At 34.1% G+C, this 21,674-nt stretch overlaps 1 protein-coding gene across 3 annotated transcripts; it reads right to left on the bottom strand.

The window, feature by feature from the left end:
* Positions 1-10,654: 10,654 nt before the first annotated feature.
* On the bottom strand, positions 10,655-19,862 carry LOC144437601 (arylsulfatase B-like). 3 transcript variants are annotated; one of them, XM_078126571.1, is made up of 17 exons: positions 19,822-19,862; positions 17,720-17,795; positions 17,270-17,320; positions 16,927-17,038; positions 16,375-16,426; positions 15,961-16,064; positions 15,581-15,702; positions 15,091-15,179; positions 14,616-14,717; positions 14,078-14,141; positions 13,742-13,839; positions 13,317-13,453; positions 13,031-13,095; positions 12,318-12,459; positions 11,875-11,933; positions 11,335-11,427; positions 10,655-11,007 (listed from the first exon to the last, which is right to left on the bottom strand). In XM_078126571.1, exons 3-17 carry the CDS (start codon positions 17,286-17,288, stop codon positions 10,838-10,840), a joined length of 1,428 nt encoding a protein of 475 aa, XP_077982697.1. In that variant the 5' UTR covers positions 17,289-17,320; positions 17,720-17,795; positions 19,822-19,862; the 3' UTR covers positions 10,655-10,837. The 3 variants fall into 3 exon arrangements, with proteins under 3 accessions (XP_077982697.1, XP_077982698.1, XP_077982699.1); XM_078126572.1 differs by lacking the exon at positions 19,822-19,862 and adding an exon at positions 18,377-18,455; XM_078126573.1 differs by lacking the exon at positions 19,822-19,862 and adding an exon at positions 18,097-18,156.
* Positions 19,863-21,674: the final 1,812 nt, after the last annotated feature.

The raw sequence follows: 21,674 nt of genomic DNA, 5'->3' as shown, positions 1-21,674 counted from the left end.
ATAGCCGGCAACATAGCAAAAGTCAGTCAAGAGAGGTGAGTATTCTACAGCAAAACTTATTTCAATTTATGGAACTGAAGGCAATAATTGTATTTCAATAAAGCATTCTAAAATAAAGGTGACTTGGGAAAAGCTTTAGTGTTTATGTATGTTGGAATAATAAAAACGAGAGGAACAGCGAGAGTAAAGATACATTAGAATATCCAGTGTTAAATAAAAGTAATATAAAATTGCATCATGTCTGCTTGACAACATCGAAATTTTACATGAAATGTGCAACAATCTGAGAGATCAGTTACTAAAATATTTTTTCAATATAAACTAATTGTTTAAATAAAATCATGATTGTTACTTTAAGTTTTTCATAAAGACCTTTAAATCGACATTCTGAAATGATGAATATAAAGTTCCATTTGTGCGCTTTAACCCGTGCAAATCAAATATTAAGTAATAACCAATACCCACAATCCGTATTAAGGAGACATATAAAGTTCTGAAATAAGCAAATGCAATGCCCCTAAAAACTGGTAAAAGTGTCAGTTTATTTAAGCAACTTGCAGCAACTATTCTTGTGATTTCTGTATAGTAACATCGCTTCTCAGTGTCAGTGAATATGGACTTATTATTTTTCTTTATGCGTACACATTTAATATCATGTTTGTATTAAATCGTATTTCGATGATTTTAATATACTGCTTAGTCATCTCAAGGCAACAAAGCAATTTGAAATGTCATTAAAGTTTGTACATAGTGTATCGTCCATATTTTTTCAAGAAATACAAATATTCAACTTCTGTACAATCATTTCTGAGGCATTATCATTTCTGGTATAATTGGACTAAAGCATAAGACATCCTTATATACTGAATTGTTTTGTAAGAAATGTTTTTTTTTATAATGAGAAATTCAATCACCCAAATGACTATATTAAAAGAAAAACCAATGTGACAAATTTAACAAAATACAGACAGACAAACAAACAAACAGACAGACAAAAGGATGGAGAGGCAGAAAGACAGAAAGAAAAGTAAAATCAATCGACAAACACTTACGAATATCACCACGACGAACGGCAACCTTGGTGTTTAAAGACTAATTTGTATAATTTTGAAGTTGTAATAACCTCAAAGGTTCACTATAGACTGTATCATGTTACCCGTTTTGATACAATATTAAAACGTGAAGAATGCTGCATAATTGTAATTTAACTCTATGGATCCAACAAAATGATGAATGTAAACAGTCACGATATAGATCAAACGAAGGGAACAACTAATAGAAGTTGAACATTGAAAAGCCTTGCAATGACCATCATAAAACATGAACATGCAACGGAAAACCAACAAGATGTCAAAAATAAAGTAATACCACTATATTGTAAAACATATAAAAAGAAAAAAAACTCCTTTCCCAAATATTGCTTTTGATATATAGTATTGTTTGCATTCTTTACTTTGGAAACCATCGGTTCTTATGTTTAAGATACAAGGTCGAGAACGCTTATTGTACTTGTGGGAATTTTTCTGGGTCTCCATATTATACATAGCAAAGAAGGCACGTATGTCCTACCTGAATCGAAGCTCCCCAATGGCAGCCGACAAAGTTGCTGTCGATAAAGAGATACTGTTTCGCAGCTATAAGTTCCTAAGCCATTTGCATATGTTTAGTAATGCTATTTTGATATAGCCATATGTTGGTCATTTGTATTGTAAATTAGTATCGCAATTCAAATGAGTAACCGCGGTGGCTTTTAGCATGCAATGTATATATTATCTAAATTAAGACTGTGGATTTTATAAATGTGAGGCTATCAAATGCAGGGTGATAATTTCAGTGCTCAAGGAACAATCTTGTTGTACTTGACTACTGCACCGAGAGGCCGATCGTGCGAATACCTTTCCCTTTTCAAATATATACTAATTATATAATTCAACATTAAATTTTAACGTCTGCAGTTCAATATCACAAATGATATTTTTTTACTGATACTGTTCTGTTGTGAATAATTTTCTACATCATGAAAGAACATAATTATTCACAACAGCATCTATTGCATACAATTGACTTAATTCGCATTTATCAATGTCGGGATCATTCACTTGGCATATTCATGAAACATGATCTAGACACGGGTATACCATTCTATTATACACTGTTCGCAATATGCTAAAGTCAATAGCGATTAGGGTAGGAACATAAACCATCGTGAAAGTTGTTATATCGAGCGGACACTATACCAACCTCCTCGATAAATTATGTATTTTCTTTCTTTACCTTACATCAATATACTTTAAACAATAATGGCTTAGGTGTCAACATGGTAAAAAGGCCTTCACCAGAGGCAATGTCTGAATGTTACGATAATGCAAACCATTTTCCCCTTATTGTCCCACTATAATAGTAATACTATAATTCATTCAACGGACTGTTTGGTCCATTGTTGGTACAATACAATTTCCGTCATTAGCGGAAGTGAATAATGAATTATGCGTAATAAATAACAGGTACATTTGGTGGGCGTCATCACTTCCTACGTCGTCGATGTCAATTAGTTCTGTAGCATCTATCTGTTCTGTATGTTTATGGCAGCTAAGTTTCAAATGACAGAGGGAAACGTGATATCAACACCTTGTTATTTCGACTAGTTTAGTGACCGATTGTAAGTGATACTCTAAAGTGTCTAAAACTGAAAAGATGTTTGTTCATGTTCACAATTGATAAACGATGATAACAGTTATCCGTGTTATTAGTCAGTTATCTATGTTAAGTTCTTAGTTTCTTCGCAGTCAACACACGTCTGTCTGTCTATCTGTCTGTCTGTCTGTCTGTCTGTATGTATGTATGAATGTATGTATGTATGTATGTATGTGTGTTTGTATGTGTGTATGTATGTATGTATGTATGTATGTATGTATGTATGTATGTATGTATGTATGTATTGTATGTGTACATGTATGTGTGTGTGCATGTATGTATGTATGTATGTATGTATGTATGTATGTATGTATGTATGTATGTATGTATGTATGTGTGTATGTATGTGTGTGTATGTATGTATGTATGTATGTATGTATGTATGTATGTATGTATGTATGTATGTATGTATGTATGTATGTATGTATTGTATGTGTACATGTATGTGTGTGTGTGTGCATGTATGTATGTATGTATGTATGTATGTATGTATGTATGTATGTATGTATGTATGTATGTATGTAAGCATGTAACCTGGCTGCCTTCGGCCAATGTATGACCGCATGCACAGTCTCAATAATGCAGGTACCTGAGAAATAAAGTATGCCATAAATTTGTGAAATGTATAGTTTTACACATGAAGTTAGTCATATCTGTATAGTTATCCCTGATAGGAATCCCCCAAATTATGAGTTTGTTGACTTAAGCTATGCTTGTGTGAATTTATTTTTACCTATACATGCTAAAAGGGTTAGTAAAGTATATGTGTGTCTGTGTGTCACATTTAGACAACTCAGTCTATCTTTGTATAATACTGCGTTGATCATAATTCATGTATAGAGGTAGGTTGAGTAAATGAATAAATAAAGTCTCCAACTAACCCGTCTCTGGAAATTACGATGGATACAGTAAATATAGTAAAACCGGGTAAATGTTGCTGGCATACTGTGTAAAAGATTGTTCAATATTCAAATTGTCAGTCACCTTAAATTGACAGGTACCATCAAATGAAAATGTCGTCTGATGCAATATGGGAAACGTTTGTAAATGATACGTACGCGTCTTTGTTTTAAAAAGATAGACCGGTGCAAAAGTGCACGACGTGTATAATTATAGTTATGTTAATGGTATGTAGGGATGTTGAAATATGTACAATGTGTACTTCAGTACATGGCCATACCACATTTCGCAAACATTGTTTAAAATAGAAGAAAAAAAAACAATAAAATAAAATAAAATAAATTACAATTGCTAAAGGTTTAAAATAGTTAGAGTTTACTATATATAATAATTTGTAAAGAATAAAATGATAGATTGAGAATTATTATTTTTAATAAATAGTTACGACATGCAAAACATAATACAATTTATTATATGTGGATACAAATAGATTTGGTAATAATGTACTTCTATGGCCATAAATATGATCGAAACACACATTGATGTAATTGGCAATATGTAACGTTGTAAGAATTAATACAATTGTTTGAGCCTCTTTCCACTATAGCAATCAATATGAAAGGAACTTCCACGCAGATGGTTCATATTTGCATATTTTAACTCATAATTATGTGTATCTTACAGTAAATAAAGATGTAGATGAGGGAATGACTTTTCAATTTCCTCTCTGACATTATTTTAATCTTATTTCTTAATGACTTTTCCCCTATGTAATTCCGCCCCTTCTAGAAAACCAAACATCAGGTATTGACTATTATATCATCGTGGTTGAACTTGTTCCCATTTTTAGGCTGTCACGATGTTTTAAGAATCTGTATCTCTTTTCCACCAATGCTTTCTCTTTGTTATTTGCAGCCATGTTATTACGTTGAGGAACTAATACAGGATACCAACCACCTCATGTTAGACAATTGCATTCATTCATTCATTCATTCATTCATTCATTCATTCATTCATTCATTCATTCATTCATTCATACTTCATTTGGTAATAATGTTCTACCAGGTAAATTTCACATTCTGCTATTCTCCATCCATACACTGCATGTCATTACTTTCAATTTAGGACCTACCATATGTCTTTTTTTGTAAACGTACATTTAGTTTGACACCGAGTGTCCAACCTGCAAATCTGCATATCGTGTGTATTCGTATAATTGTAATTTACATTTTTGTAAAACTGTGTTATAGATAATGCGCTATCCGCATTCCTCATAGGTTATAATATGCGAAATTGACACTACATTTCTAACGGATAAAAACTATTTATTCAAATTATACACGAGATCAATAAAATGATAGAGTCGATTTTTAAATGCCGATTATGTACATATTTTGAATGAAACCATTATTAGGAAAAAAACCATTCCTGGTCAGCCAGGTTAGGACATTTTGTCTGAAGTAGTGCGACGCCGGGAATGTTTTTTTTCTATTATCAAAAAAAAACCTCACTCAATCTACTATTTATGGCAGTTACTATTCTTGTTTATTAAGTACTTTAGAGCAAGTGTGTATGTGATGCAGATGTCATTTGCTTGTTCATGATTGGCTCTGCAGTTGTCTTCACTACATGTATGGAGGGTTATGTTTATCTTCCCCGATCTGCAGACTGCAAGGGGTGGACAACACGAAAAAATGGCGTTTGGGTATTTAAGTGATGCGCACGCTGACCAGAAACAGTTCTTTTTTTGGCTTTGGGGAGTGGTGCGTAGATATTGAGCACGGGTACAATTATGTTCTTCATGGATATCCCCGGCACATCTGTATGTCATTTAACAAGCAAGTCTTCGTAGAAGAAAAATTGCAATTACATAGTTAATGCATATAATGTCTTACTGTACAGAAGACATAGATTCTCTTAGAAAGTTTGACCATGAAGTCTGGTCAAGGTTAAATAGCAGATACTAACAGAATGTAATATCTGGTGATACAAGATTCATAGACACTTGAATTTCGTGTCCATGTCTTTCTGTTCCTGAGCAAATGTGGAATTTTATACATGGCCTTCATGAAATACACAGTGATATAAGCGTAAGATTTTGCATTCGTGTAGACTTGTCCTGTGGTATCACCGCCTCTGCGCATTTCCGAAAGGCATTAGTCACTCTTACCCCCCCCCCCACAAGTGTCTGCTGCTATATGGTTTCAACTACGTAAGCGACCATGAAGATCAACTGATTGTCAGAAACCAATGTGTCTGTCTTAAAAAAAGCGTTCTCCTGATAATATAGGAGTATACACTTGAATGCAGTCTCCTCATTCTACATTTCATGAGTTGTGAGAGAAAATCGATTTTAAATTTAGCGGCCCGTCATTTTAAACTGTCGGTTGACGTGTTTTTGTTGAGTGCTGGTCATTTTTGGAAAAACAGCTATGTGACGTATGTGGGCGTAGGGGAGGTGGAGGTGTTTTAAAATCATCACTTGGAGGGCAGTGGGTTGGGGGTCTGTTCAGAAAAAAATGAGATCAATGTATTAGTCACAGTGATGCTATGAAATGACTCCTTTATACCTGTAATTTGTCAAAAATTTCTCCTATGGGTGAGGAATAGGAATACAAACTAGCTGTATTTTAATACACATATGCCATATATATATATATATATATATATATATATATATATATATATATATATATATATATATATATATATATATATATATATATAGTTTTGCGCTCTGCCACTGCGGTATGGAGCACTGTCTTAGCATATTGATACACATCGAGTTATATATATATATATATATATATATATATATATATATATATATATATATATATATAAATTGGGATTGTCAAGGTCCCTTATGGAGATTTACTTGTATAGGGAATATTTACTTCTTTAATGGCAACGTTTCGAGACTAATTAAGATTTTTTGTTCAGACTGTAGCACGCTCTAATTATATATATATTGACAATCCCAATTTATATATATATATATATATATATATATATATATATATATATATATATATATATATATATATATATATATTTATATATATACTCAAATAAACTAACTCATACTCCAATATGCCAATCATGATTCTGGTAAAAATATTTTATTATTACTGCCGATCAACTTGAACAGTAGAACTGAACTCATTAGCAAGTGCTGGCATGCCGATAAATTCTCACTTCAAAATGTATGACTTTTAATTCCACTAATTTCCATATGTCCACCAAGCCTTTAACGACCCATCTGTCTGTACACATACCCTCGCGCTATACACACAGTCAGCGAGCCCACCCGCCAACCCATACACCTGAAGATCCTTCTGGTGAAAAAAGACCGCAGTGTAAACCTACAATGAAATAACAGACTCATCTTCTTTCATTTTTACCTTAAGGGTACGGGAGGTATTAAAAGGGGATGTATGTCTGTGTGTCTGTCAGGCGTCCGTCTCAGTGTGTGTGTGTGTGTGTGTCTGTCTGTCTGTGTCACCATTTTCTTAAAAATGACCAGCTCAATTATAATGAAATTTAGTACCTATAATGTTTTGGGGTAATGGCTAGACCTGCTTACTTTGGAGCGAGATCTGTTCATGTTAATTAGGGAAATTTGCATATCAATGAAATCAACTAATTAAGCAATATCTTAAGACTGCATACTTCAACTTCAATATAATTTAGTATATTCGTTTAACATAACAACATACATTTGTAAAATTTGTTGATGTACCTTACAGCGTTAATGAATAATTTGCATAATTAATTATTTTCGGTAATTAGGCTATATCTTAAGACTGCATACTTCAATTGCAATATAATGTACTTCATACATTAAACATAACAAAATTTATATGCCCTATGAAGTTTGTTGATGTACCATTACAATGACAATGTTAATAACGAATTTGCATGATTAATGATATTCGGTAATTAGGATATATCATAAGAATGCAAACTTGAATTTTAATATAATTTAGTACATACGTTAACCATAACAAAGCGGATATGTCCTATTAAATTTGTTGGTATAGCTTACAGTTTTAATGAAAAATTTGCATAATTAATACTTTTAGGTAACTAGGCTGTATCTTAAAAATGCAAGCTTCAAATTTCGTATAATATGGCACATATATCAACCCTAATAATACGCACCTGTCCTATGGAATTTTTTGCTACAACTTTTACCTTTAATGAGTATTTTGAATAGTGAATGATATTCAGTAATTAAGCAGTATCATGCACTCTTAAATTAGTAAGTAAATTAGTTTATTATAGTGACACGAGGTCTTGCATAATGTAAAGTGATATTTCTAAACAATCTGTCAAGAATGTGAAAATTAAACCTCCCAGAGTTCAATGGACTTATATGTCACTTTAAACAAGAACTTAATGAAAATTACAGAGTGCAAAATAAATAAATACAATAAAGAAGTCGAAGATTAAATAAATGGATCATACATAACTAGCTTGGCCTGTAGAGACTGTCTTTCCTCCTAAGGAAGGCCTTTTCTATAAAAAACTGCAGTGTTTTTCACAATATTGTCCTTAAATAATAAATTCAACTTGTCTTTGTCCGACAGAGCACTAAATTCAGGTTCTGAAAACGGTGACAAATACAGAATTCTAAGGTCGTCATAGAAATCACAATGAAGTAGGAAATGAGCTTCGTTTTCTACAGGCCCACTTTGACAGAACTTATACTCTCTGTTCAATGGCCTCATGCCGATAACTACCTGTTTCAATCCTAATTGGCAAAACTCCTGCACGAAACTGTGCAAGCAAAGAACGTTGACCACGAGTCAGGTCCAATAGTACATATTTTTCAGTTGTATACTCTTCTTTGAAAAGAACATAAGTGCGCAATTTAGGTTTTGTCTGACATTTTCTTACCATTCTACTTCAACGGTAGATAACAGCTATTGACAGCGACTGTGTCGATGTACGACGGATTATCAATACCGATATTCATGTTATCAAAAATTGTACACACATACACACACACACACACACACACACACACACACACACACACATACACATATATATACATGTATATATATATATATATGTGTGTGTGTGGGGGGGGGGTATATATATCTGTCATTCTGTGACCCACTACTTGCATATGTAAAAAATATGTGGTTACACTCAATTTTAGAATGGGGCGGGAGGAGGGGGTGGAATTTTGTTGTTATCGATTTTTTGATATTTTTTTCATGTGTGACTCTAGTTCAGGTAGTTATGTTTTCCGTTGTTTTTCCATATGGTCTCTGTGTTAATGTTTTCTTCCCATCAGATATCATACGTTACAGATTGGAAGAACAGTTTTATATTTAAGTTTACGTTTGTTTCCGCATCCACTGTTTCTCGCGAGACTTCACATTTTTTTGTTTTCTTGGACAGGCAAACAAAGTTTAGGGTAGGCAGTGAAAAGCCAGGTGGGGGTCGGGTAACCGGAACCAAAAAATCGTTGTTTAGGCCTAAAGTCTATATCGGTGGCAAATCTTATAGTTAAAATATGATTATATTTTTTTCAATACAACTTTGTACCCTGTGAAATCACCAGTAATCTAATAGGTGGTAGTTATTGTTTCACTTCCAAAAATCACAAATCATATGAATTTTCCCGGCTTACCCGCCGTCCATCTATATTATACTGTACTTTCGTCTATACCATTTTAAAATTCCTTTATATACTGGATTTTTAAACCGTTTGATCTGCTTTTATCACGTAGACAATGGCCTTTATTTTATGTCAGGAATTTGTATTAGGCGACAGTTTTCGTTTAACTTACATTTTCCATCAAGTAACCGCATACACCGTGAAGTTCATTAATCCAAAACAATCAACAGGTGGTTACTAGATGGGCAGAGGCCTAAGCTTGGCTATAAACATACATAATCTGGATCCATGACGTTTATGAACAATGAATGTTGACGTTGACACTGTGTTTTGACAACATGTGTATGTATATTACACTGAAATACACATCCAGCACGCACTCTTTTAGCAAAAACAAGTGTGCATAAAAATAAATTTTCAACACTGAAGAGAGAGAGAGAGAGAGAGAGAGAGAGAGAGAGAGAGAGAGAGAGAGAGAGAGAGAGAGAGAGAGAGAGAGAGAGAGAGAGAGAGAGAGAGAGAGAGAGAGAGAGAGAGAGAGACGGAGACAGTGAGTCAGGCAGACACCAGTTTTCACTAGGCCCATTGATGCTAATATTATTTTTTTGAAATATTTTCTGTATAAGTCGCAGTGGTATAATAAGTATTTGTTCTTACTGAATAGTTGCTGTGATATTGGTTCACATATGAGGCGAATGTTTAAATAAACAAACTGAAAAAAATTACCAAACAACTTCGATGACGTTTAAAATGAGCCAAGGTATAGACTCTATAAGTACAGGTCTGATCATTACTCAGATCCCGTGATTTGTTACAAAGAAGGAAATGTGGATAAAAGTTTGTCGTACATTTTGATGCAAGAGACTTTCTAGAGAATCAGATTATGGTATATTGATATTAATCAGAAATCTAAAGACATTATCATGTGTAAATATCAGATTTCATTTTTGTCGGTGTAGGACTCGTTTGATTTGGGTTCTTTTTTGAAGCTGAGATAAGCAGACAATTTATGGAGATAAGTATTGCAATCTTATAAATCAGTTGAAACTGAGATGACTGTTTTTATAAGATTGTCAGTAATTTTCATATGTTAAAACCATGCTTCAATCGTTCGTCTGTTTCTCCGAGTCTTGATTTCTGTCTGTCTGTCACTCAGTCAAACTATCCCTGTCTGCTCGTTTATCTCTCTCTCTCTCTCTCTCTCTCTCTCTCTCTCTCTCTCTCTCTCTCTCTCTCTCTCTCTCTCTCTCTCTCTCTCTCTCTCTCTCTCTCTCTCTCTCTCTCTCTCTCTCTCTCTCTCCAGTTAACGTTGATTACACACTTTAACATCTGTGTCTTGCATCACATCAGGAGGCGTCATAGACAAAGTACTATTCTATGATAGACTTTTATTGAAGAATAAGAAGGAAATTTCGATTACATTGATTTGATAAATCTCATAAATTATACATAAACTTATATATATTTGATAGGATGTAGAAAAGACATACACGGAAATAAACGTTATGCACACATTAGCTGGCGTGTGCTATCTAGAATTAAAAAAAGAAAACCCCTCCAGAACTATTTCATATTTGTTACACCTTTAAGTGAACATCATATGAGGACTTAACACCACCCAGTGGACCAGAAATCGCCATGAAGTGCTGGATCACAGGCAGGGTCTTCCTCTGGCCAGAAATTCCAGGCGGTATCTTCATATGGTTTGATGAGAGCCATTAGTTCGGCAACTTTGTCGGGGAATTGCTCAGCAACATTGTCTTTTTCAAGTGGATCCTCTGTTAAAGAGAGAGCGAGAAGTTAATAAATACGTTTACATGTGTAATAAATGATGGTTGCACTTGTTCACATGTGCATAGGATATTGCAGGGAGTACAACAATATGTGAACGATGAATAAGATTTAACGAATTTAAAGTTTTATTTAAGAATTATCATGGAGAAAGCCATACGATAAGCTTGGAATTCAGTACATACATACATACATACATACATACATATATACATACATACATACCGGTAATGAAGGTGTTGAAGCAGTTCTTTAAGAAGAACTTTACACCACCCAACATGATAATCAATTGATTAATGCCAAAATCTACTTACCAGCAATGTTGTACAAAAATATATCGACGCCAGGCTCGTGTGGGGCTTCAATTGGTTCTACATCATCGGTATATGCTGGTGGGTACCAGTCAACTGTTGATTGAACGAAGGCGAAATTTAGCTTGTGAGGACAAAGGAGAATGTGGCAAGGATAATGTTTTGCAAGGTATGTAAAGTCACTTCAGTGAACGAATTCAACCAGTAAACTGAGAAACTAAATGTGTTAATTATATAAAACAAACCGTAGAGATCAATTATGTCTGTCAGCAGCCATTTTCAATAAGCAACATTTTCAATAAGCACGATTAATGTAATTAATATAAGTTTTTAGAAGCAAATTACATACTTCCTGTATCTATGAAATGAAATGTAATGACCGCATGAGTCACGTGATGATGCTCTGTTAACAAGCCAAATATTAGTCAGAGTTTTTAAACTCTTTTGAGCTGTATCTTGCTCACACCATACAGTCCAATTTGTCTCTACTTTTTTCACGTGATTAATTGATATATCAATATGTAAATAGTTGACAAAACTTACATTCGTCGTATGTGTAAGCGAAAGCAGGATGTCCAACTAGTAGTTTCCAATCGCCTTGTCTAGAATTGTGAACAAACACGAATGTTGTTAGAGATTTGTTTGTTTTCAGAAATAAAAGTGCAGTACTCACAATTCATGTTTAAGTAATGGTAAATGAAAACAGCAAAGCATGACAATAAAACAATACATCTTTGGATGGAGTAAAAAAAGGGCATGATTTGGTGTTGTTCAATCTTAATATGCGTATTTCATTTTCACATCAGTTTTATATGTATGTATGTATGTATGTATGTATGTATGTATGTATGTATGTATGTATGTATGTATGTATGTATTGACAAATAAAAATAATTGCTAACATTGAAAATTTGATCGCGTTACAAAACACCCACATATACTTGTTTTCAGATTTGAATTACACAAAGATAAACAAGGACACATACCTGTAGCCAGTAACATTGGCTCCAAGAACATCATCTCTTGGCAAATTAGCCATATCATAGTCAACGGTAATTAGGAAACCATCACGATTTGAAGGTTTGTTCTGAGACATTGGTATCCACTGATCAATACCATCAAGATTATCTGCAATAGTATCATGGCACAGTTTATCAATTGCATATATTGGTTTAAAAGCAATCAAGTTATACCTTTTCATTCGTTATACTCTTCTCTGTCTCGTCCTCATTGTTTCAACTGTGCTCTCAATTTAATTTTATCAGTTATTTAGTTAACACATTTTACATGTTGTAAATGTCCACAAACTCTTTAACCATAAATGAAACTGTCCTCATTATCGTTATGCTTTTTGCTTTGGATTGACTACGCCTTGGACAAAAGCAACGGTCGGGATATTGCTCAAAAGTGTCCTGTTAAAACCATTAAATGGGCTCTGACCTTTGCTATAACTATCAGTTATTGAACTTATAAATAAGTTACATATATAGGCATTATTCTGCTGTATGCATTTATAAACAGGTTTCCGTGGTTTACACTCAGCTATGAAAGTATCCTGGTTGTTGTTTCTGAAGTTAATCACTCCAAGCGATTTCGTACTTGTTCTGTTCTTGAGTAAAAAATAACATAACCACTAAAAATGGTTGTTATATTTACTAGTTTATATATCACCACAACTACATTTATTACAGAAGCTTACCTGCAACTTCACCACCGAGCATTCCCTTAATAATAGTTGGGTACATGTCGCTGATGTGGAACATTCTGTAGATACAAAAAAGATAGCATTATTATTGCGGAGACAACAGAGTGAGCAAAATAAATACAACTATAATCAGACTATTTTGGAGATTGATTTCATTTCTTCCAGCCATTATCTATGGTCATTGTTCCTTTTAGATTTTGATTATAAACATTCTCGGCTTTCATGTTGACATAATGTAAAGACATTTAAAGTTACAACGAATACACTTTAATAAACCTACCCATAATGAGTGTAGCCGGTCTCCTGGATACCAACACCGGACATGAAACCGACACCTCTGATTCCACCTTCGAAGTAAGTTCCCTTATCTCCACGGTATGGCCAGTTGGCAGCCTTGGTGACGACATCACCACCGTTCTATGAATTGAACATAATGGAATAAGTTGGTTTATTTTTTAAGGTTTCTATATAGCAGTTAAAATGAACATTTTAGTTCCTCCGAATTTTTATTCAAGCTTTCTACGTATACTGCAACATATTTAACCAATAACAGTCATTATGCAAATTCTCCAAAGAAATAAGTTTACAACTGTGCAATATCCCGTTCGTTCACAAGAGTGAAATAATATTGAGAACAGGGCGTGGTGTGTGATTCTCATTCTGGATGTTATATACTTTATGATGCAAATAAAATACATAACTCACATCAGCGTGGAAAACGAATAGTGTATCTTCGTACATTCCCTTCTCTTTGAGTTTGGCAACAATATTACCAACAATAGCATCCATGTATGTTACCTGAGCTGTTCAGTAAAAGTAGAACCATGTAAAATTAGCGTTGTAATACCACAGAAGCACTGCTTTGTTGAAGTATGGTGCAATCATTGGATGTTGAAAAGAAATATAAACAAAAAATCATACATGCAATAAATATGATAACACCCTGACTGTTCCCGCACCTTAGCTAAAAGGATAAATGCTAAAAAAAATATGATAAAAAAATCGGGAGGGGGGGGGGGGGAGTTTAAAAAAAATACTTACCACAGTAGACTCGGCGGTCGTGATTTTCAACCCAATTGTAAATCATCTCCCACTGTTCTGGAACCTAGTATGATGAATCGTAATCAAGAGTTGGTTAATCTTTCCACGTCTATGACATAAACTGTTTAGACTTTTTCTGCTATTTTGCTTCAAGGAAATTCAAACTCATTCTCAGCTCAAATCAAGGAAAAAACTAAAGGGTCACAACACAAACTTTTTTTTTTCAAATAGAGGTCAAGATATCAAAATTAAGTCATTTTAGTTAAATCTACGGGAAAATAACGATTTGACGATGTCCTTGAAAACACGATGGTGAACCCCCAAAATTACTTTTACTATTTTTTTTAAAAACGACGAGGGACAAGCTTTCACATTTTAAGGTTTGGAGAGATTTAAAGAACTGTTTTCAGGAAAATTGGTCACCAGACCCATTCTACCTTAATAAACGTTCTGTCTCTGTTGTCTCAGTCAAACTGACAGTGTTTATCCGGCTGTCTTTTGGAAAGAAAATTGTCGATCTAGTATCATGTTTACTTACCACTCTAGGTGAATGCGGCAATTGGAAGGCACAGTAATGAAACATAGGATCATTCACATCATGTTCTTCAATGTTACTTAGAATTTTTTCTTCGAATAATATCTGTCAAGTAAAACATAAAGTTAGTTTCAAACAATCCAAATGGTTATAAGGTGCCATATGCAGTCACATCTTGTTCTGCCGTTGTATGAATTCTAAGATGGCGGCTTTGTCAAAACGGCACGTTTGTAGAAACAACTGTGTTAATTTTTTGTGCTTTTAAATCACAGACAGACAGTCGCGAGCTCGATACGGTATATATGCGAAATGACAATGACACTTTTTTCCCCAGAATTTGTTATCCTCTCTCCTGAGTTAACCCCTCGTGGACGATGATGGCGTCATGCGCACTGAGTTGCTTTTTATACAATTCACGTGCTCTAATTAAGTTGTTGTCGTGTTACTTAAAAAGCAATAAAAAATCAGCCAAACTTACAGAAGTGTATTTGCAGGCAGAACGTACGCCGACATTGACACCATCATCATGCAAATCGTAGCCAACATATTTTCCGTTGAATCCGGGACCTGTTGAAATTATGAACAATAAGATACAAAAAAAGCAGACGAATACAAATACACATCTGACCTAAAATGGTACAAATACTAAGTTAACAGACTGTTGTTGTTGTTGTTGTTGTTGTTGTTGTTGTTGTTGTTGTTGTTGTTGTTGAAGGTATCTGCCTATCACGGATGACAGTGAATTGCGAAAAATTGTCAATATATTACTCAGTCTTTCTATGAGGTACGCCATTGTTATTTCTTACATGTATATACAAGACCTATATTATCAAAATGTTTTGTAAATTTATTTTATTTACTGTTTACACTCGTCCGATTTTAGAGTAAAGTTTTTGCTTGGCACGTTTTGTACGTTGGCTACACCCTAGGGTGCATTCAAAATTATCAATGCAAGTGATGCAACTGACCATTTTCATTGTTGACGTGTTCGTAGTAATTAGCACCACCTTGGTAGAAACCATAATAATGATCAAAACCTCTGTTTGGTCCTCCTGGGATGTAGGATTCATTGCAGAAACCCAAATGCCACCTTGGGAAGATTAAGCAAATGGAATGTAAATTATCTCAATTAGCAATAAATTGAAATACACTTCATCATCACTGACGTCCACCCATACATATATCAAAACCAAGAATTGTATAGCTCAAATCCCCCCTCCCCCAAACAAACCCAAACAAACGCACACAGAAAACACACAAAAAACGATAATAGTAGACTTTAAAGTGACTGTACAATAACGCATTTTTGATATATAACTTTGATATGCCTACACGAGTAATTACTTACTTTCCAACGCCATATGTTGTGTATCCCATATCCTTCAACTTCTTTGGCAGGAATGGTAAATACGTTGGCGCACCGTGTGGGAGATGACCGAGGTATGTGTAATGCTATACAGCGAAAGATTAAACAAAAACATCAAATTAAGAAAACACATAACTAATTCTATGATGTTAGATACTAGAGGGGAGACATTGCATATAATATTTACCTTTCACAAATTATATTATCATGACATTTTGTAATTATAATTTACCAATTTAATATTAGTTGTTGAAGATCCAAACGTCGTCATAGAAACAAGATTAATGTTACATATCAAATTATTTTTGTTTTTTTATATTACGCTATTATCAGGCAATGTTACACTGCAACTGCAATGGTAGTAAAATATTCAAAGACATTTTAATCGAAACATACCTGTCCACCAACATTGGAAGAATACATTCCTGTCATCAAAGCGACACGAGATCTTGGATTCAAAAGAAACCAGAAAAAAATGAATGAATATATGTTGGTGGAAGTAGAACATTATACATTCAAAGAAAAATTCGAATGTTCACGCAATTTCACCAGCTTTACTATCGGTGCCAATAATTTGTATCAAAGTTCAAAGTGTGAAAACGATTTGGAGAAGATGTTCGCACACATTGTTACATTATTTGGCGTGTCTATTTTATCATCATGTTTCGATCTTTGATTTGTAACTTAACATCTGTTCTGTAGCTTTTCCTTTCGTCTACCTGGCCATGTATCCCTTACTGTTTTGAATTTTACTGTATAGAATTTTGTTTATCTTTTTTTTGTGCGTGTCACAGTTGTTGAGATTCTTGATCGCCGAAATGGAAAGAAATGTTCAGCTCATTTTAGAACTACAACTTGTTTGAGCTGTCCTCAATAAGTATGTTTTATTCTTATTCATATTCTTATTCATATTCTTATTCTTATTCTTATGTCTTGAATTCTACTTACGGACTGCAGGCAGCCATTGTGTAGAAGTTGTCAAGTTTGACTCCATCCTCGGCCAGAGCTGCTAGATTGGGAGTCTGTACGTTCTTGTCGTGCCAACTAACATCATTCCAACCTTTGTGTCAGAAATAAATACGAGCATATTTAAACAAATGCTAGCATATTATAAATAAAAATATCATTCTCTCTCGACTCATTACACTATTTCGACAGTAGTGGGAAGGTAATATAATACACAAACGGTGTCCATATCAGTATATATGTATTATAGTATTGGTCGGATAAGCAAAGGTCAAACAAAAGTCGACTGTATATTTTTTTTTGAATATCAATTTAGATTACTTACCCATGTCATCACCAATCATATATATGATATGGGGTTTCTTCTGACAGTAGCCTGAAAATCGAAGTCAGTTCAATTAGTATCGTGCTAGCTAGCTTTGGAAACCAGATGGCATGAATTGTGTATTTCATTGTGTGTGTGTGTGTGTGTGTGTGTGTGTGTGTGTGTGTGTGTGTGTGTGTGTGTGTGTGTGTGTGTGTGTCACACGGTGTGTATAATGAATAACGAACTGTCATTGGAGAATTAACATCTTTTCCGTGATAACACTAGTCATGTTTTTTTTATATGAACAAGGTAACATGATTACAGAACATAAAGTAATACCTTTCTAAATTGTCTGATCGACGGCATTTCAGCGTTCCCACTCGGTGCTATCTCAGACCACCTTGGTTTGCTGAGGTGGTATAAACATTTCAAATAGGCAAAAAATAATAGATATCTAACAACTCTTACCTAATGATAGGCATACTGCCAACGGCTAGTGACAACAATCTCAACATTGTTGTTTATGTGACTCTTGTCAAACTTCCTATAAAAAAACGAAAATAAAAAAGAAGAACTTGAAATGTTGCATATACTATTAAAATTGTTATGATATTAATATTATCAGATGCAATCAGTTGACAATTTTGGCCGACACATATCTAGACATCATCAACAATGTATAAAACGTTTGAGCACAGCAATATCAAGTTGTTGACCCAAAGCACAACAGAAGCATTGCTAAAACGATGACAAAAAAATATACGAGAAATTCTATATGACAAAGATATTTTGGAAGTAGATATGAGGACAAAATTCAAAATTGAAATGGAAAATTCCATGCTCACGACGAATTCTTTAACGAACGGTGACGTTTTCAGTGTTAGTAGTGATAAATGCGCCACCTTGTGCACACCGCACATTTAGCTCTCTGCCACTGAAATTGATCGTAATTATATACCCCTGTCATCTAAACTATACGTTATAGTTATACGGTTCTAGTGGCATCACGCCCCAATTTCCCATGCTACTGAAACAAGACGTGCATCACTTAGTAATAAACGTCTAACTGCTTTGAAGAAAACCATGGCTTAATTGTAGTTGATTATGTACAGATATATAACTTACAGTCCACGTTCGTTAGATTGGCAGGAGTAACCACCAATACAATGATTACTTTAGTAGTCGGATGACAAACAGTTCAGTTTTAAAACATGCACAATTTAACGACCAAACAATTTCGTTTCCCATACGGTAAATTCCATTCAAAAATAGCAACAACGTACGTCAGCTAATTTACATAGGAACAAGACCTGCAACTTTAACCATCCCTGGGAGTTAGTCAAATGTCCTCAATTTAGGACACTAGGGTGGATTTGAAATATGGCAGAAGTACCGCCAATAGTAGTTTACGGGGTACCAGTACAATAACGACACTGGTACCCCTTTCAACGCGGAGGTCTATGAAAATATATAACTTTTCACTAAAGATAGCAACAGGAAAGGCACTATCCGTTAGATACTAAAACACATATATAGCCATAATTATGAGTTTTTCATGGGGGTATGTATTTTTCAAAAAGTAACTTTACGCGTAAGAGTACTAGCATGTTTAACGAAGAATACAATACCACATCCTCATGATTATTTCGTTTACAGAATTGCGAGAAGAAAAAAAAATTCTCTTGGGCGTATTTTTCAAAAGATAAAAATGTGAACAGTATTTCGATACAGTGACTAGAATTCAAGGATTAAAAAGAAAAATATAATCTTTATAAGCAACTCGACACTTTTAATATACAAGTGTGTGGTTAATGTTCTTTATATCAGGCAGAAAATTATATTTTGTTTCCTCGAAAATCTTAGAAATGGGGGAATTGAATCATTCATTATATCAGCAAGTCTTAAATGGATATCATCGTCTGTGAAATTCTCCATTGATGCTTTATCAAACGTGCGTGTTTTACTTATACGAATGATACATGACAACTTGTCATAAGTACTGAGACAGCAGAGTTATGTATAGAAATGATCAAGTTATACAACAAAATACAAAACGATTTAGATAAATTGCAAAATTATAATGAAGGAAGGATACATGAAACTTCAGAGATTATACACACACAATATTTGGTATATATAACGTTTAACATATTTTACGATTTTAAGTTGTTTAATGAATGTGCTTATAATGGTCAGTTTTCGTTGTGTGATGTTTGTACAGAAACATTAACACAACTCAGAAAAAGAATTGTCACAACCATATCAAAACCGCTAATATTACACAAAATGCCTTCAGTACATAAAACGCATGCCGCAAATACAAATCGGGCTCATTTATTATAACCTGTCAAAATTCAATAATTATATCATCGTTTCCTTTTTCAAAACTATCCTAGTTATAAATATTTCTCAAAGTACAGTTAAAAATACGCATTTTGACATTGTGAATAAAGAAGCGGTTCTAGAGTAAAGGGGGACAAGAAATCTTTGTGTTTGGTGGTCATATTTCGCCAGCATAGATTAGGTCATTTTCTTAGTTAAAATATAAAAAGAAAGCATGTATTTCCTACCTGAATCAAAACTCCCCAAGGCAGCTATAGTCGTTCAGAGACTGTTCCAGGTTTATAAATTCCAAAGCTATTTGCATATATATTTGCATATCTATTTTCTTGTAACCATACGTCGGTCATCTGCTTTGCAAATTAGTCACCCATTTTCATATTTTATCGTATTCCATCGAAGCTTCTAAATTTAGTTATGAGGGTGGTGCATTTACATTTACTGCCATTTCGCACTAAGTTTACGCCTTCATTTTTCGTTCTACTACGCTCATATTTCAAATAAGGACAACCGATACCGTTTATCTCTCACTACGCAAATACAAATTGAAATCAAATGATCATTTCCATTGCTATTTAACCATTTTTTTCTTCCATGTGCTGCCTGTCAGTCAGTTCCGATGTTTAACCGAGTTCCATTTTCACTTTTTATTAAACGTTTGCCATATAAACTTGTTCAAGTTGTATTACATTCCATTTACTATGCACTGATGTATTGGATTCCTGATGGAGGTCCTTTTTTGTGGGACCGATACTTAGAAATGAAATGTGTACAATCCAACCTTTTTGGATGGAAGTTCTCAGTTCTGGCCATTCCACACAGTGTGTTTTTTCTGTAGATAAATTAATCTCCATTTTATTCAACAAACACATGTGTCTGGACTTCTCAGTAAATATATCGTTTATATGGCACCTGGCTTTCACCTCAATCGAGTTGAGTGCAAGTTTGTATGTTGTATTGGTGAGACATTCAGTTCATAGCCACATACTGTAGTTTTGCTAGTAATTGTGAGCGTGAATGAAATTGTTATTTACACAGATTTTATTTCAAGGTTCCACTCTGGGTCAGTATCTGTATAAGGACCTATCTAGTAAAGAAATAAATTGTTTGGTTCCGGTTTAATACCCGACCCCACCTAGTTTTCACCGCCGACCCTAAACCTTTTTATTTTGTGTATCGAGAAAAAAGTAATAAAATCTCAATAATGGTAGAGTCTTGCCAGAAATAGTGGATGCTGAAACTGACATCAACTTAAAAATACAATATGAAACTGTTCTTCCAATCTGTAATGGATGTACATCTGATGAGAAGAAACCAATAACACAGAGACCATTTTGAAAACAACGGGAAACCTAACTACCTGAACTAGGCAGTCACATATGAAAAATATACACACACAGACATACACATACACCGACACCGACACACAGACACATACACATAGACACATAGACAAACACAGAAACACACAGACACACAGACACATACACACAGACACAGACACAGACACACACACACACACACACACACACACATATATATATATATATATATATATATATATATATATATATATATATATATATATATATATATATATTTATATATATCCTCACCTATTCCAAAAGTTGAGCGTATTCGGAAACATACATTTTAGTAGGCCTAATTGTCATTTCCATTATATTCCGAGTATTCTAAACATAAATATTAGACAAGGTGAATTACATATCTATTAAGTTACCATATATCATGCCATTTAAACGTACTAGCACGCATCTATTTTCATTACTCGGATGATTTAACAATCAGGTTGAAATCCCCAATTTACACAAGCAAGGCATATGAATAGTCCATTCCTCATTGCATGTACATGTTACTTACAAAACATTGACATTTGTATGGCTAATTTGGAAATGTATGGTATGTGGATGGGGGTGGGGGAGGATAGAACCTAAAATGATAAACGGCAAAAATGTGTACCTATTCGTTTCCTTACATTAAATGCGTTGTACAGCTGTCAGAAAAATTCAATTAAAATGGCCATGTGGATGAGGATTTGGTGTTTATGTTAGATTTTTTTTTC

This window comes from Glandiceps talaboti, chromosome 7, assembly GCF_964340395.1.
Source record: "Glandiceps talaboti chromosome 7, keGlaTala1.1, whole genome shotgun sequence".
NCBI classification, from domain to species: Eukaryota; Metazoa; Hemichordata; class Enteropneusta; family Spengelidae; genus Glandiceps; species Glandiceps talaboti.
The sequence above is the reverse complement of the archived record's forward strand: the minus strand, read 5'-3'. Positions and strand labels throughout refer to the sequence as shown.